At 46.2% G+C, this 15908-nt stretch overlaps 1 protein-coding gene across 1 annotated transcript; it reads left to right on the top strand.

The window, feature by feature from the left end:
- Positions 1-7282: 7282 nt before the first annotated feature.
- Positions 7283-14483, top strand: foxk2a (forkhead box K2a). The gene is made up of 9 exons (XM_080020870.1): positions 7283-7644; positions 8838-9032; positions 9124-9265; positions 9571-9717; positions 10320-10513; positions 11528-11730; positions 11837-12097; positions 12220-12414; positions 13394-14483. Exons 1-9 carry the CDS (start codon positions 7340-7342, stop codon positions 13615-13617), a joined length of 1866 nt encoding a protein of 621 aa, XP_079876996.1. The 5' UTR covers positions 7283-7339; the 3' UTR covers positions 13618-14483.
- Positions 14484-15908: the final 1425 nt, after the last annotated feature.

Consider the following 15908-nt stretch of genomic DNA (forward strand, 5'->3'; position numbering starts at 1 on the left):
TTGCTTATAACCTGGGTGGCGAGCCAGACACCCCTTGGGCCAAAAGGCTCAATTGCATTTTAATGGAAGTCAGCAGCACTTATTGATCCCTTGGAATAGAGTGCAGTCATCCACCGGTGCCCTCCCCCCCCCACCCCAAGCCTCCAAATACAAGAATTACACGGGGCTGGTTCGTATACATCGCTTCCACTCCCCTTGGTCCGGCTGCTTAATTTGAACAGGTTTTCAGCTCATTTTCGTGGACAGTGATGTTGTGAGAAGGAACTGTTTGATAGGGCTGAAGAAGGTCTACGTCACGGTCGCGGTGTTTGCAGACCAGAATTGAGAGATCATTAGCTGTTTTGTTTTTTTTTGTGTGTTTTTTTTTTTTTTTAATCGCGATAAATTCTATTAGTGGATGCCGGTCTCCGCCTAAGGACAACAACAGTTTTGCAAGAGCCGCCCGTTTACGCCCCGTTATGACGAGTCTCAGATTTAGGCATTTGATTGATGATTGACATATCACGGCAACTTGCGTGAATAAATATTGGCCCAGTAGCGGAGGACAAGGCTTCTGTGATTTCCAAACGACGTTTTCCCAGATATGGCATGTCTTTCAAAGATTTGATTAAGGTTCATATAATACTAACGGCACTTCTTTCACTTCAGTGCCACTGCCAATGCTTTACATATCGCCGCAGGGAATTACCAGTGTTGAGCAAGTCTCGCTCAAAGTTAAGACAAAGATCAACTATTTAAGAAAAAGTGTTCTGTCATTCTCAAATTTCATTTTTTGTTTGCCCTTATATAATTAAATTAGGATATAATAGAACAGCAAACATTCTTTTTTTTTTTTTTGACCCTGGCACTTCCTTTTTGCAGGCGAAGTCTGTGAAGGATCGACTACGTGCAGATTGTATAAACAAAGCTCACTCCAGGAACTAACGACACTTTATGGAGAAGACGGAGTCTCACTCAGGGAGAAGCTCCTGTTCCCACGGTAACCACCAGGGCTGTGCACAGAGACTGGGACGGTTTTAAATTCACGTGTATATAGCAAATTTATTTTTTTAAATGTACTTATTTTGTGATGGATATGCAATATTTGTCTTTGAATAAAGTTTTCATAGAAAAGGCAAAAAAGTGTGTGTGTGTCTGTGTGTGTGTGTGTGTGCGCGTGTGTGTGTGTGCATGTGGTACCACAGGTCGAGCTAAGCCCATTGTTTGGGAGTGTGCATCCTCAGACGTTCGGCTCCACCCTGCCGGGCTGTTTGATGGCAGATAACATGTTGATGACCGTGCTGAGAGTTGCGCAAGGAATCATGTGCCCCCTTTTTCCTTCCTCGTCTCCCAGCCTTGTTAAAAGTGGCCCAGGAAGCTGTTTGACGCTGTCAGCACTGGGCCTAAAGCCGCTTGATAAAGTTTCTCTGAACCCACGCGAGTACGCAGGAGAGTTCCAGGGGCAAAACACGCGGCTAAAACCTCCACCTGCGGGCTTTGAGATGGTTGGGCTGTAAGAGAAGGGCTCCGCGAGGGCGGCAATTTAATATTTCCCACGAAATGAAGCCGCGCCAAAAACACCCAACAGAGATAGGAATGGAACTCTCAATCTGCTGTCGTCACGAGAGTAAACATATTTCTGCGAACTTCCTCGCCCTCGGGTCTTTCCGGATTTTTTCCGCCACCTCGGAAACCCGGAGGTTCCCCCCGGCGGAGGAGACCCCTCCCAAATGAGACCGGCGGCCGGAAAAGACCACGTCCGGGAGATCACGGCGGGCGGCTGTGGCTGCAGCACAATGCCACTTCCCGGGTTACGCCTGAAACCAAACCCGCCGCCGACGGGCGCGGGTCACGCAAAAGGAATTAGTTTCATGGGTTGAATTCGATTCCGAATTAGTTTCTCGGGCGGGTGCGAAAACATTCTAATGCAAATGCCTTTCTGTTCGCTTTTTCAGGCGGCGGCTCACAGTTCCTACTTCAAATTTTTGCGTGGGGTTATTCGCGGATGTTCGTCCAACTATTTATACCAAAAATGTTTTACTTTTGAGCGGAGAGGTTTTAACTTCTGAAAAATGAGCTGGAAAATGTAAAAAAAAAAAGGTAGAATTTAAAATACAATTTTATATTATATTAGTGCTAGTCCTATTGTGAAGCGTCCCATCGTACACATTTACAGATTTCCTCCCGTGGATTTCTCAATGTGTTATTTTGGTGCAGGCCAGGCATTAAACTGTGAATCAATCTTTATTTTGTTGGTTTTAACGAGGATGAGTTGTTTTTTTGATCGTTTCCCTCCGGTGATTTGCCTTTTGTGAAATCCGAGTATTGGCCCCCTCAACCCATTCAACATAAAAACCAGTCGAACGGGGTCCATTACCTCCCGGGGCCGCTGCTCTCGTTTAACAACAGCTTTTGTATCGGAAAGGAAACCAGGCCGAGCGTTCCCGGCATACGGGTGTGTCATAATGACCAGGCAATCAATGTAATCAAACATTGACCGAGCGATTTGTTTGCAAAACCTCCTCATAAAACAATACGTTTGCAGTAAACCTGTGACTTGACAGGTTTTTTCTTTTCTGTGGCAACGGCTGGTCACGCCCAGTTACAGTGTCCGCTATAATGTAAGACCCAACCCCTGGTGTTAACAATTTCAAAGTCCAGCAACGACGTCTGAGGGATTATTATCTCGTAATTCGACACAAGAAAGCATCGCATCCACGGCCGCGCCGTCCATCCACCTTTGACAGCGCTGTTGTGGGCGTCCACACAGCCGCGTAGGCCTGAACAGGGGGAGGCATTTGGAAAGGTGTCAGGCCCGCATCACTAATTCATTACTGGGGCCCGTGCAGCACGAAACTGCTGGAAGGTGTTTGTTTGGCTCCGGCGCCCGCTTGACACTTGATCCGTAGGTGTTACAAATCTCTCTCTCTCTCTCCCCCTCCTTCCCCTGGTGGCTCAGGTTTCCAGTTCACGCCCGACGTGTCCTACGCCGCGCACGTCCGCACGACCGGGACGCGCACAAGCGGCTCGGCGCGAACTTGACACTGTTTCTCCGGGCGCGGCGGTGGCAGGGCGTGAGGGAACTTCCGCCGGCTCGCGGGGATTTGGGTCAAACCCCGGGGGTCGACAGACGTCACTCCGGCGGCCCTCACGTCGGGTCTCTGCAAACGCGGCGGTGGAGCGCGACAGTTCAGAGGTCAACCCGGCTACCCTACCATCGGCACTGCACTCGAGCATCAGAAATCCAAACGCATACAATGACGCAGGCTGGATGCTTTTAAGGACTACAGCAACGATGATATGTGTCGGGGAAAAGACCCGTGACCCACCCAGGGAAGACAAACAATCTTCCGTTGTGGTTATGATATTTGTAATAAAATAAAAAATGAAAAAATTGCCACTGCTACCTCCTCCCCCTGGGTGAAAGGAAGTGTAGGCTTAACGTACATGCATATGAGTTGTCATTCACATTTCCGTTCCCGGTCACGCCATTGAGGCTATATTCCAAGCCTCGGAAACCTGAAACCTGCGTTGTGTGCTGTTCTGACAATATGGCTCCCGTTTGATTGTGACCGAGCTCATGGTGAACGACAACCTGTTCTTCCTTCGGCTCTTGCTCGGGTCCCAACGCGAGCCAGCGTTCTCTTGCGGAGAGAATATCTGAACACTAGATGGCAGCGCTCGTCCACGGTACAGCACACGGGTGTCACCTGTGGGGTGGTGGTTTTTTTTTGGTTTTTTTGAATTTGAATAAAAACACGTGGATTTCGCTTCCCAGTAAAAGGCTGTAGGCTGTGAAAGATTTGGTGATCGGACAAAGAAATGACTCCTCCGTAGAGGTGTAAATGTGCTGCATAAAGAGACCGTGGTTGGTACAGTGGTAAAAGCACATGGACTGAATGCTGGTCTCCGACCCAGACAGTGTGCCCGCAGTGTGCCCGCAGTGTTCCAGCGGGTGCAAGGGGGAATCGGCACAATTAGCCTCAATCACAAAAATAAACCAGTTGCTTGATTCATTAGTCACCAGCTAAAAATGTAATGATAAGATAAATAACAGTCATTAATTTAATTGGATAGGCCCTGATATAACTCCCTTATAATTGGTGATTTTACACATGGGGGGGAAAAAAAGCCAGAATTAGAGGATCTAGTCAAATTTCAACAGTTCTGGTCTATTTATAGAGAGTGTATGATCAATGTACCCATACAGATTTAAAAAAATAAAATCCTATATTTTAATGGACAATGCCTGAGCCGCACACTGCACTACCCAAAGGTTATAAGAAAAGAAAAGAAAAAATAAATTGTTCAACTCACGAAGTCACCGATTCGAAATGAACGAATGAGCCAAAAGGAACCAACCGCCCACCACTACGGTAGAGCGCTTCGATTTGTAAACCACGCAGCAGTTTCAAAATCCTGGCACGGATCACACGACACATGGATGTCACGTGACGAGACACTACTACTACTACTACTACTACTACCACTACTACTACTACTACTACTACTACTACTACTACTACTACGACTACTACGACTACTACTACGACTACTACGACTACTACTACGATTACTACGACTACTACTACTACTACTACTACATTTACATTTACATTTACATTTAGTCATTTGGCAGACGCTTTTATCCAAAGCGACTTACAAGGGAGAATAACATTCAGCTACATTGCGACAGAGATTAGTGTAACAACAACATTGGTGTAACAATAAATACTGCAAGGTGGTGCAAAGTAATTGTAGATTAGGACAGGAGGTACTCACTGAGGAGCTGGGTCTTCAGGTGCTTCTTAAAGACAGAGAGGGAGGTCCCCGCTCTGGTCATTTTTGGCAGCTCGTTCCACCAACGTGGAACTACAAATGAGAATAGCCTGGATCGCCGTGGCTGTATGGCCGGCAGAGCCAGGCGACGCTCATTTGATGAGCGCAGCATCCGGGGGGCAACATGTGCTCTTACAAGAGCATTTAAGTAGGTGGGAGCATTCCCAGCAATCACTCTGTAGGCCAGCATCAGAGACTTGAACTTGATGCTACTACTACTACTACTACTATTACTATTACTACTATTGCTACTACTACAATAATAATAATAATAATAATAATAATAATAATAATAATAATAATAATAATAATAATAATCATAACAATCATAATAATAATAATAAGAGGAAGAAGAAGAAAAGAAGATAAGATAAGATAAGATAAGATAAGATAAGATAAACTTTTATTAGTCCCACAACGGGGAAATTTACAATTTATTTTATTATTTATTTTATTTATTTATTATTTATTTATTATTATCATTATTATTATTATTATTATTATTATTATTATTATTATTATTATTATTAATAATAATAATAATAATAATAATAAAAACTATAACAATAATAATAATAACAATAATAATAAGAATACTACTACTACTACTAATAATAATAATAATACTATAATAATAATATTAACAATGATAATAACCATAATAAAATAATCATAATAATTTATTAATAATAATAATAATAATAACCTTTGAGTTACACATTTAATGCACAACATGCAAAGTGCTTACATTGATATAAGACAATCAAATAGCAGTAATAATAAATATAGCTGCAGGCAGGGTTCACGGGGGTTCAGTTCAGTCGCATCGGGTGCGTTTCACGGTTTCCCGGGTTCTCTGAAACGGAGCACGATCTTACAGGTTCATCTGGATGCGGGGTGGGCTCCTCCGGTCTGTCGTCATCTGGGGTCTATACTGGTTTGAACGACACCTCAAGCGCGTTTGCAGCTTCATGTCGTTGTTGTGTTCCAGAAGCTTTTAGCCGGGTTGGACACACCGTGGACACACCCCCGACCGTGACTTCTGCGCCTTCTTCTTTTTGCACATTTTAACTGTAGATTTTACACTTTACCATGTGTATATAGACATGTTTATATGTATATTTATATATAAATATGTTATGTTTGTTGTGTGTAGATTTGGAGTTGTAACAAAAGCAATTCCCCCCCCCCTGGGATTATTAAAGTATTTCTGATTCTGACTCTGATCCCGAGGGCCATCAAATTCGGTCGGTTTTTCCACGCTCTCCTGCTTCCGTGCGGGGATGACGACCCGGGATGAAACTTCTCAGCCGCGAGGTGCTCGTGGCATGTCGGCTCGAACGAGACGTCAACCGGGCAGCTTCGGGTTTCGGACGGTTTGAGATTTCTAAAATGCAGAGAATAATAATAATAATAATAACAATGACAATAATAATAATAATAATAATAATAATAATAATAACAATAACAATAACAATAATAATAATAATAATAATAATAATAACAATAATAATAATAATAACAATGACAATAATAATAATAATAATAATAATAATAATAATAACAATAACAATAATAATAATAATAATAACAATAATAATAATAATAATAATAATAATAATAATAATAATAATAACAATGACAATAATAATAATAATAATAATAATAACAATAACAATAACAATAATAATAATAATAACAATAATAATAACAATAATTATAATAATAATAATAATAATAATAATAATAACAATGACAATAACAATAATAATAACAATAATTATAATAATTATAATAATAATAATAATAATAATAATAATAACAATAATAATAATAATGTTGAGAAAGCTCTGAAAAAAAATGTAAACTGCGCCTTCACAATCCGTCATTCGTCATCCGCGATCGACATCAGAATCTACGGGGGGGGGGGGGCAACAATCAGAGGAAAAAAATAAATCGAATAATCGAACCAAAGAAGTGCGGTGCCGCGTTTTCCCGTTCGCCGTCGTCCTGCGCGTCAAACTGCGGCGCAACCAACCGCTCCACGTCCGCCAGACACTTTTCTTTTTGTTGGTTTTATTTTATTTTTTTTGTTGGGTTTTTTTTTTTGTTGTTGTTGTTTATTATTATTGTTGTCATTGGTAATCACGGTACAGCTGCCCCCGCCACGCCGACCGCCGATTGGCCGAAGGGGGGGGGGGGCCCACGTCATTGCATTTCCGCCCATTTGGCCGCCTCCGATTGGCCGGCCCCGCTTCTTGTTCCTCTCTGTCGCGGCGGTGTGGGTCGGTGGAGCCGCTGCGTCCCCGGTCAGGCACGTTCCTTGACAAAAAAAATTTCCACGCTTTACAATTCGGACCCCCCCCCCCCCCATCATTAATACATTGAAATAAATCTCAACTCCCCCCCCCCCCTACAAATAATTGATACAAACAATTATCGCGTTTTTAAGTGTGCGCGCAACCTTCATCTAAAAAAAAAAAAAAAAAAAAAAAAATCAACCGGAACCCCCTCAGAAATAATGGCGGTGGTAAGCGGGATGTCAGGGTCGGCGGTGGCCCGGCTCGAGGGCCGGGAGTTCGAGTACCTGATGAAGAAGCGCTCGGTGACCGTCGGCCGCAACTCCTCGCAGGGCTCGGTGGACGTCAGCATGGGCCACTCCAGCTTCATCTCTCGCCGGCACCTGGAGATCTTCACGGCCGGCGGGGAGGACGGCGCCGGCGCCGGCAGCGGGGAGTTCTACCTCCGCTGCCTGGGGAAGAACGGTGTGTTCGTGGACGGGGTGTTCCAGAGAAGAGGGGCGCCGCCGCTCCAGCTCCCAAGGATGTAAGGCGGGATTATTACCTCCCCACAAAAAAAAAACAACAACCAATTTTCACCCAAATGGAGGTTTAAATATTGTGCTTTGTTGTTGTTGTTTTGTTGTCATGATGCACGTGGCCGCGGCTCACCCCGACTCGCTAGGCAGCGACGCGAGATCCCCGTTCGGCGTCATGTACAGACAGCACGGTCAAATGTAGCTGGTCGTAGAATAATAACCATCGAAAAACATTTAAAGACACGATACCAGATGGTGATGACGATAATAATAATAACAATAATAAAGGAGGAACAATCTGTAGGTAGGAGTTTACCGTAACTATTAACCTACTGCTATACAATCTGCAGGTCAGGTTTACCCTTCGTGTGTGTGTGTGTGTGTGTGTGTGTGTGTGTGTGTGTGTGTGTGTGTGTGTGTGTGTGTGTGTGACAAATCTGTCCTATAACCCGGCTCAATGTCAACCTGGCCTCATGTCTTCCTCTGGGATGTGGGACTGGGCTGTGGTTTTGCCCACAGCTTCATTCTTCTTTTTTTTTTTTTTCTTCCCCCCCCAAACAAGGTTCATCTATCTTTCTATTTATTTGGCTGCTTGGACAAATCGGCACAATTTCTGTCCATCGTGACTTGTTGACTCGTGTGTCAGCAGGCAGGGCATACGGCAGCGGGGCGTTCCATCGCGTCCGGCGACGGAGTTGATCTGCAGGCGGCGCTCAAATTCCCAATCTGCCAAACGTCAATCATAAATGACCATCGAAAGCATCATCCGTGGGCTGTGGAATGTCAAGAACGCTTTCCTTAAATTCATTGACATCTAAGGGAATCTTGCATTGGTGTTGACCATTATTCGCAATCGGTCAGCGTAATTTGACTTAAGGACCTAATGCTGCGGCTTAGCAAACTGGTCCAAATATACCCTATTAATAATACCATGTTATACATGGACCGTTACATAACAGCCATCCTGTACATCCATTTTTAAACCCTGTGCAGCTGAACCTCAACGCTCCCCTCTTGGCTTCAATTAAACCTCAGTTGGCCTTCTTGTTGCCGGGAAGAGAGCGGAGGGGCTGCACAGGCTAGGGCAGCTCTCTAACACATATCCCAAAATACACAAACGAGTAAAAGCCAACCAGATACCCCGCGTCTTGATTCACATCGCTAACCTTTCCGCCTCATTTGCTCTCGTCTCGTTTCAAAGGTGCTGTTTGCGGTTCCCCAGCACGAGCATAAAAATCACATTCACGGCCCTGTCCACCGACAAAAAGGAGCGAAGGAATGTGCCGGATTCACCAGTGAAGCCCGTCCAGCCGCAGATCTCCCCCCTGACCATAAACATTCCAGACAACATAGCCCACCTCATGAGCCCCCTGCCGTCACCGACCGGCACTCTCAGGTGAGGCAGGACCATCTGTGGCTCCCGCACTTGCAAGTTGTCCCCCCGTTTTAAATGGTGAGAATTTCACCGTCTCTCCCGTCTTTTACAGCGCAGCAAACTCCTGCCCCTCCAGTCCGCGCGGGGCGGGGCTCTCCAGCTACAGGATGGGACGTGTCTTAACCTCCGACCTTATCGGGGACAACTCTCAGTCTGAAAACGACAAGGAGGCGTCGGGCGGCGACAGTCCCAAGGTGAGAAACCCAACCGGGGGAAAACTCGGGACGGAGGGGATGGAATGAAAGACGAGGTATTGGGAAAACGATGAGTGTTGATCTTGTTTGAATCCAGATATGAAATCCCAAGTTTTTTTTAAACCCGGGTGTGTGTTTTAGGTGTTGAAATAACCAACAAATCACAACTCTGATGAAATCACAGACTCTGGATGTGCACGTAACCCTTTTTGCCTCTTGTGTGTTGGCATGAATGGATGACTTGTGTTGGTGTGATGGTCTTTTATTTGTCTGCTTCTGTTTCCCCTCTGCGTTGCCGTGCACAGGATGACTCCAAGCCGCCGTACTCGTACGCCCAGCTGATAGTCCAAGCCATCACCATGGCTCCAGACAAACAATTGACGCTCAACGGGATATACACGCACATCACCAAGAACTACCCGTATTACAGAACCGCCGACAAGGGCTGGCAGGTCGGTGTCCGTTCTCCCAGAGTGGGGATTATGTGGCCTTTTTTGGGATCCTCCGTCAGTAACCTGCGCAGTAAAACAAACGACACCAAAGATTCCGTACTTTGCCTGCAAGGTTATTTATCGGGAAAATGCATCTGTGACAACCACTGCTTTAATATCAGATTATTATTTTTTTTTTTCATTGAATATCTGCAATATGACAAGGCTGCCGTAGAGACCGCAGCAATCCTGCTTAATACTTGAATATTTTTTGCACAAATACTGTAATTTAAGATTTTTTTTCTTTTTATAAGAGACTTTTTTTTTTTTTTTTTTTTTTTTAACTCAATATTTATTAAAGATTTTAAATTCAATGTCAGTGATTAGCATTAGTGTCAAACACACTGGATACCCTTGGTGTGTTTTACTGTAATGGCTGATTCACCACTCGTATTTTTACTACACCGACTGGCACGAAGGCACTGAAGACGCAAGGATAGAAACCATATTCAGGTGTTTCATCACCCAAACACCAAAAAGAAGAAGCATCATGTCGAGAAATGCTTCATCATCCTCTTGAGGGTTGAAAAATAATTCTCTCCGCGTTAATTCTGTCGTCGCAGAACTCAATCCGCCACAACCTCTCCTTGAACCGTTACTTCATCAAAGTGGCCCGGTCCCAGGAGGAGCCGGGCAAGGGCTCGTTCTGGAGGATCGACCCGTCCTCCGAGGGCAAGCTGATAGAGCAGGCGTTCCGCAAGCGCCGGCCCAGGGGCGGGCCTTGCTTCAGGACCCCGCTGGGACCCCTCTCCTCCAGGTAACGCTTGGTGTATGAATCGGGGTGGAGTGATTCAGACCCACTTTATTGTTAACGCAAACAAAAGAAACAACAAAGGTACATTTTGAAAACAAACTAGTTTCTACTAGAAAGTATTCAAGACCCATCACCATTGTTGCATTTTAGCCCCCTTCCCACTTGCGCTGAAAGCCGTAAATAACAACCTGCAATGTTCTGTATTGGCGTCATGTGGGAATGGGAGCCGGTCTCGGTGTTCCATAAAAGTCGTGCTGTAGATTTCCCCACTCTGGAAGTAGTATAATTTTCCGGCAAGTTGCCGCGACACCTGTGAACGGAAGTACGTGGGAATGGAGGGGGGGAGACATTCAGAAAAATGAGTCCGAACCGTGGAGCTCGGCTGCAAAGACGAGAAACTGAAACACGTGCAGTCTCCACGGAGACAGGTCTTTTTGTATTCTTAAATTTGATCGCGTTTTTCTTCATTGGACACGAGCGCTTGGCTTGGCCCCGGGCTGCACCACAGCGCGGAGCTGGAGGGAGCGAGCGGACGGGGAGAGCTGGAACGGGGCGGGGAGCATTCGTTCTCCGGAGGCAGAGCGTGTAGGACAGGTGGAAAATGATCAAACTGTTTTAATCGCATGAAGTTCAGGGTTTATTGCGTCCGGGGCCGTGGGATCTGTCCCCCTCTCAGTCAGCGGAGGGAAGAGTCTGTGGAGCAGGGAGACGGGGAGGGAAGAGTGTGGAGCAGGGAGACGGGGAGCCAAGGCGCTGGTCTAAAAACAGATTCCGTTGCCTAGTCTCGCGCGATATTAGTCACCTGTGTGTGAACAGACTCCATATGGAACATTTCCGTAAAGGAGGCCAATGTGGGAATGACTACCCCACTGCCTTTGCCTGATATTTTTTTATTCAACGAGGTTACGGATTCCATGTGGGAAAGGGACCCCTCGTGGTCTATAGATCCTGTCGATGGCTTTTGGCTAACTCCAAGCGGGCTGTCATGTCTCTTTGCCCCGTCTCCCTTTTCCCCAGGAGCGCCCCGGCTTCTCCCAACCACACAGGGGCGCTGTCCGCCCACTCCAGTGGGGTCCAGACTCCAGACAGTCTGTCCAGAGAGGGCTCCCCCGTCCCCATGGAGCCAGAGACCACCACGCCGCCAGCTCCCACCCCCGCCACCACGGTCCAGCCCAAACTCGCCGTGATCCAAGAGGCTCGCTTTGCACAGAACTCATCTGGTACACAGTGGTAGTAACCAAAACGTGTTTTTTTTTTGTTTGTTTTTTTTTGGAGTATTAAAAGCTCAGGAATGTCGCGATAACGTCAGATTTTGTCCTGCGGCAGGCTCGCCGCTGAACAACCAGCCGGTGCTGATCGCCGTCCAGCGCCAGATGCCTCAGGCGACCATGAAGTCTGTGACCTACGCCATGGCAACGCCAGCCATGGTGACGACCGCGGTCAACTCGGCACCCGTCATGCAGACAGTGCACGTGGTACACCAGATCCCGGCCGTTACCATGGCGACCATGACCGGCCAGGCCGGCATCATGGCGGTGGCCACGGGCCCGCAGGAAAACGGTGGCAGAGACCACAAAGAGGTCAAAGGTTAGTGTGTGTGTGTGTGTGTGTGTGTGTGTGTGTGTGTGTGTGTGTGTGTGTGTGTGTGTGTGTGTGTGTGTGTGTGTGTGTGTTTGATTCCCCCCTTTTTTTTCTCTCCCCTCCCTCAGTAAAAGTGGAGCCACTCCCAGCCATCACAGCTGCCTCTCTCGGCGCGAGCCGCATTATCCAGACCTCCCAGACCACCCCCCTAACAACGGTTACCATCGTGCAGCAAGCCCCCCTCGGCCAGCACCAGCTTCCAATAAAGACCATCACGCAAAACGGGACCCATCTGGTCCCCATCGCTACCGCTGCTAGCACAGGTGAACCTGATTGAATTGTTTATTTTTTTTATTATTTGTGCACAGAAATTGATGCGGAGCCTTTGTCGTTCCGAGACACATCCAACAATTCTGGCTTGGATAACGTGTGCCGTTATACAACACATGATAGACGCGACAGTGAGCACGTGGCAGAGACGGCACAGTACACAACAGCGACAGTTGATGACAAACAGCGGTGACGTGTCCAGCTGTAATAATAAATAATTGTTCTTAATAAGTCTTTAAAGTATTCAAAATGCAAGAGAGGGGTGTGCGGCATAATGGGTGAGGGGTGTTAGAGGGGAGCAGGCTGGAGTTGACTCAGCCAACAGCCTCACGGGTGGAGTTCTTCTTCTTCTTGTTCTTCTTCTTGTTCTTCTTCTTCTTCTTCTTGTTCTTCTTCTTCTTCTTCTTCTTGTTCTTCTTCTTGTTCTTCTTCTTCTTCTTCAATTGGTTTTGCCACGTACGGGCACGGTGATCCTTCGATGTCGGAACGTGGAGGGAGCGTTTCACACAGAAGAATGGCCTCATAGTCCGCGGCCGTTGTACGACTGTGCGGAGCTACGGTTGGACCGTAGCTGTTGACTCCGTTACGGATCCAATTCCGTGTTTAAAGATCGTCGGCCATGTCGTCCATTGCGTCCGGGTTCTGTCTCTGGGTGCTTATTTCATTGTGTAGTCATTTTCCTCGCTGGACTTTTGTGGCATTTATCCACCGTCCTGTTCAGTGTGTTTCCGTCCCCGCGGCAGGCTTTGACTTGTCACCACTAACCCTCCGCGGTGACGCGGTTTGTCTGCCGACTACTCGGCCTCTTTGGAATTCTGTTCGTTGGCTCTTTGAGTGACCGGTGGTACCGTAATTGCATGAGTAGTGGCGCAAAATGCATTCGGGGTGGGCTTGGTGGGACTTGGGTTTTTGCAGACTGTAGACCTCGCTGACTCCCCCGCTTGTCTTCCTCCTCCTACCGTCTCCCGGCAGCCGTGGCCAATCCTCTGCACCTCTTGGCCGCCCACGCCTCCGCCTCGGCATCCCTCCCCACCAAGAGGCAGAACGGAGACCAGCAGGAGCCGCCCGAGCCCAAGAGGGTCAAGATGGAGGACGGAGTGGCTGTCAACAACAACAACAACAACAACAACAACAACAATTCCAGCACAGTCAGAGACGATAAAGGAGGGATCGGTGAGAAGGGCGGAGACAACTAGCCCCCCCCCCAACACACACACACCCCTACCCCACCCTGCTCTCCTGTAGTCACTGAGCCTAACCAGTCTATCACTCCTTTACCCCCACCCTTCTCCCAAATTTCTCAAACCTCCCCCCACCCCACCCCACACCACCCTGCCCAGAGGTGTATCATTATCTTACTCTCAAGGTGCCAAACTGGAGACGAGTTGTCAAGGAACCACACACAACCACCCACACACACACACACAAGCCGCCACCTCCAGGTATAAAAGACCATGAAACACGATGCAAAAACCAAAATGAAAATCGAAAAAAAAAAAAAAAAATTGAAACGGGGGAAAAAAAAGAAAAGAAGTTGGCGTGCCCCGCCCGCCGCCCAAAACCCCTGGGACTTGGACACTGACGGAGAAGAAGGCCTCGGACGAGAACCACAACCAGTCTCTGCGTAAGGGTCCGGATCCTCCTCTCCCAGATCAAAATGGACCTGTAGACTTTTTATTTCATTTCGTTTCGGGGTTATTTTTGTGTAGCTAAGCTTCGGATCCGGCGGCGGAGGAGAGACGGAGGAGCCGACCGGACCGACCGGACCGACCCCACCTCCCGGTTTGGACTCAGCGCCGCGGCCCCCCCCCCCCCCAGTAGCATTACAGACGAGGGTCAGCAGACAGCAAACAGACGACATGGCCGTCTGTTTGCTGTTTCAGACGACCTGCGCGTTCCGCCAACAGGAAGCGGGAAACACGCCTGGACATTCCCATATTCGGCAGCTAGCCTCCATGTTGACCTACCTAAGAAGTTGTGAGTATAATGCAGTATTCCGTTGTACACGTGTAACTTTGGGTCTTTTTTTTTTTTTTTTTTTTTTTTAAGTGTTAGTGTCAGTCCCCCGAGACACAGATATCTAGAAAAAATGAAAATACTAAAGCTATAACTGGGGCCTAAAGAGGAGGGGGGGGGGTGAACAAAATTTAAACAGCATCAGATATTTTGTTTTTTTTCTTTTTTATTTTTGTATGTGGACTCTTTGGTTAAGTGAAATGAATGTAGTCTCCTTTTCCTTAAAGAAAACACTGTCAGTGGAGTGGATCATTTTGGATTTGGTAATTTTATTTTATTTTTTCCTTTCTGCTCAGTCAAACGCAAACCTTCTTTATCACTGTACGCCCACAGCTTTTGTTTTCTATTTTAGTTTTCCAAATAACCTATGAGATATAAGTATGTTCTCATGCGTATTTGACCACAACGCTTCATTGAGCTTGCATGTTACGGATCTAGAGACAATGTACTTAACTGAATATGGAACTGATGAAATTAAGACTGAATCTGCGCTATAGGATTCTGACCAGTGCTGCACTTACCCCTTGTACTTATTCTTCCTCCCTTCCTTCCTCTTCCTTTTTCGGTTCCACCCTGTCACTCTTGGCTGTGTTCGTTACCTTTTTTTTTTTTTTCTGTTTTTTTTTTTTTTTTTTATTGTGTTGGAAGTTTCGCAGTTTACTTGCTTGATCATTTTATTCTTTACGGACTAAGAGTCTATTCAGATTGTATTCTGTTTCATGAGGAAAAAAAAAAAATCAAGTGATAGATGTCTGTTCTGCTTCAGTGGGTAAATGGTTTTTTTGTTTTTTTTGTTTTGTTTTTTTTATAAATTAATTTAAAACACCACCATTTCTTCAAGGTCTTCTCTTCTTGGATTTTAACTGCTGCTGAGGGCTTTGTTTCCATTTGGAGTCGTTTAAAGGAAGTGAAGCGATTTTAGGAAGAAAAAGAAAAAAAAAAAAAAAAAAAAAGTTCCAGGAACTGGCTGCAGGAATCGCAGATTCATCCTAAAATCTGGAAATATCCTGCGGAGATCGCAAAGCTCGTTGTAGTGGCTTTCGGACGGGATTCAATATACCGCGCTTTGTTTCGCCTTCTAGGAAGTCTGTGCCACCCACACACACACACACACACACACACACACACACGCACGTACATGAGCACGACCGGACCAACTTCCTTGAGAGGAAACCGAGCTTGACCTCCTTCAGACTGCTGAGCCAAAGTCTTTAATTTGACAACTTCAAGGGCAGTCATGTGGGGCAATTGTGAAGATAATCTCCTTGTCTGGTGTTCATGCACTGGGAATGGTTGGTCATTTGAGGCATTGAATCATTTGAGCACTTCTACCCATTTAAAAACCATATTGCAAATTATGTGCGGGTTCTTTGCAATTCGCCTTAACAGACCTTTCACTTTAACTCTTAAGAAAAATAACAAATCTGTATTGTTTAGTAGCAGGTAGGTATCAATAGCAACGTTCCATCTC

Source organism: Zeus faber (genome assembly GCF_960531495.2).
Source record: "Zeus faber genome assembly, chromosome: 20".
In the NCBI taxonomy this organism is placed as follows: domain Eukaryota; kingdom Metazoa; phylum Chordata; class Actinopteri; order Zeiformes; family Zeidae; genus Zeus; species Zeus faber.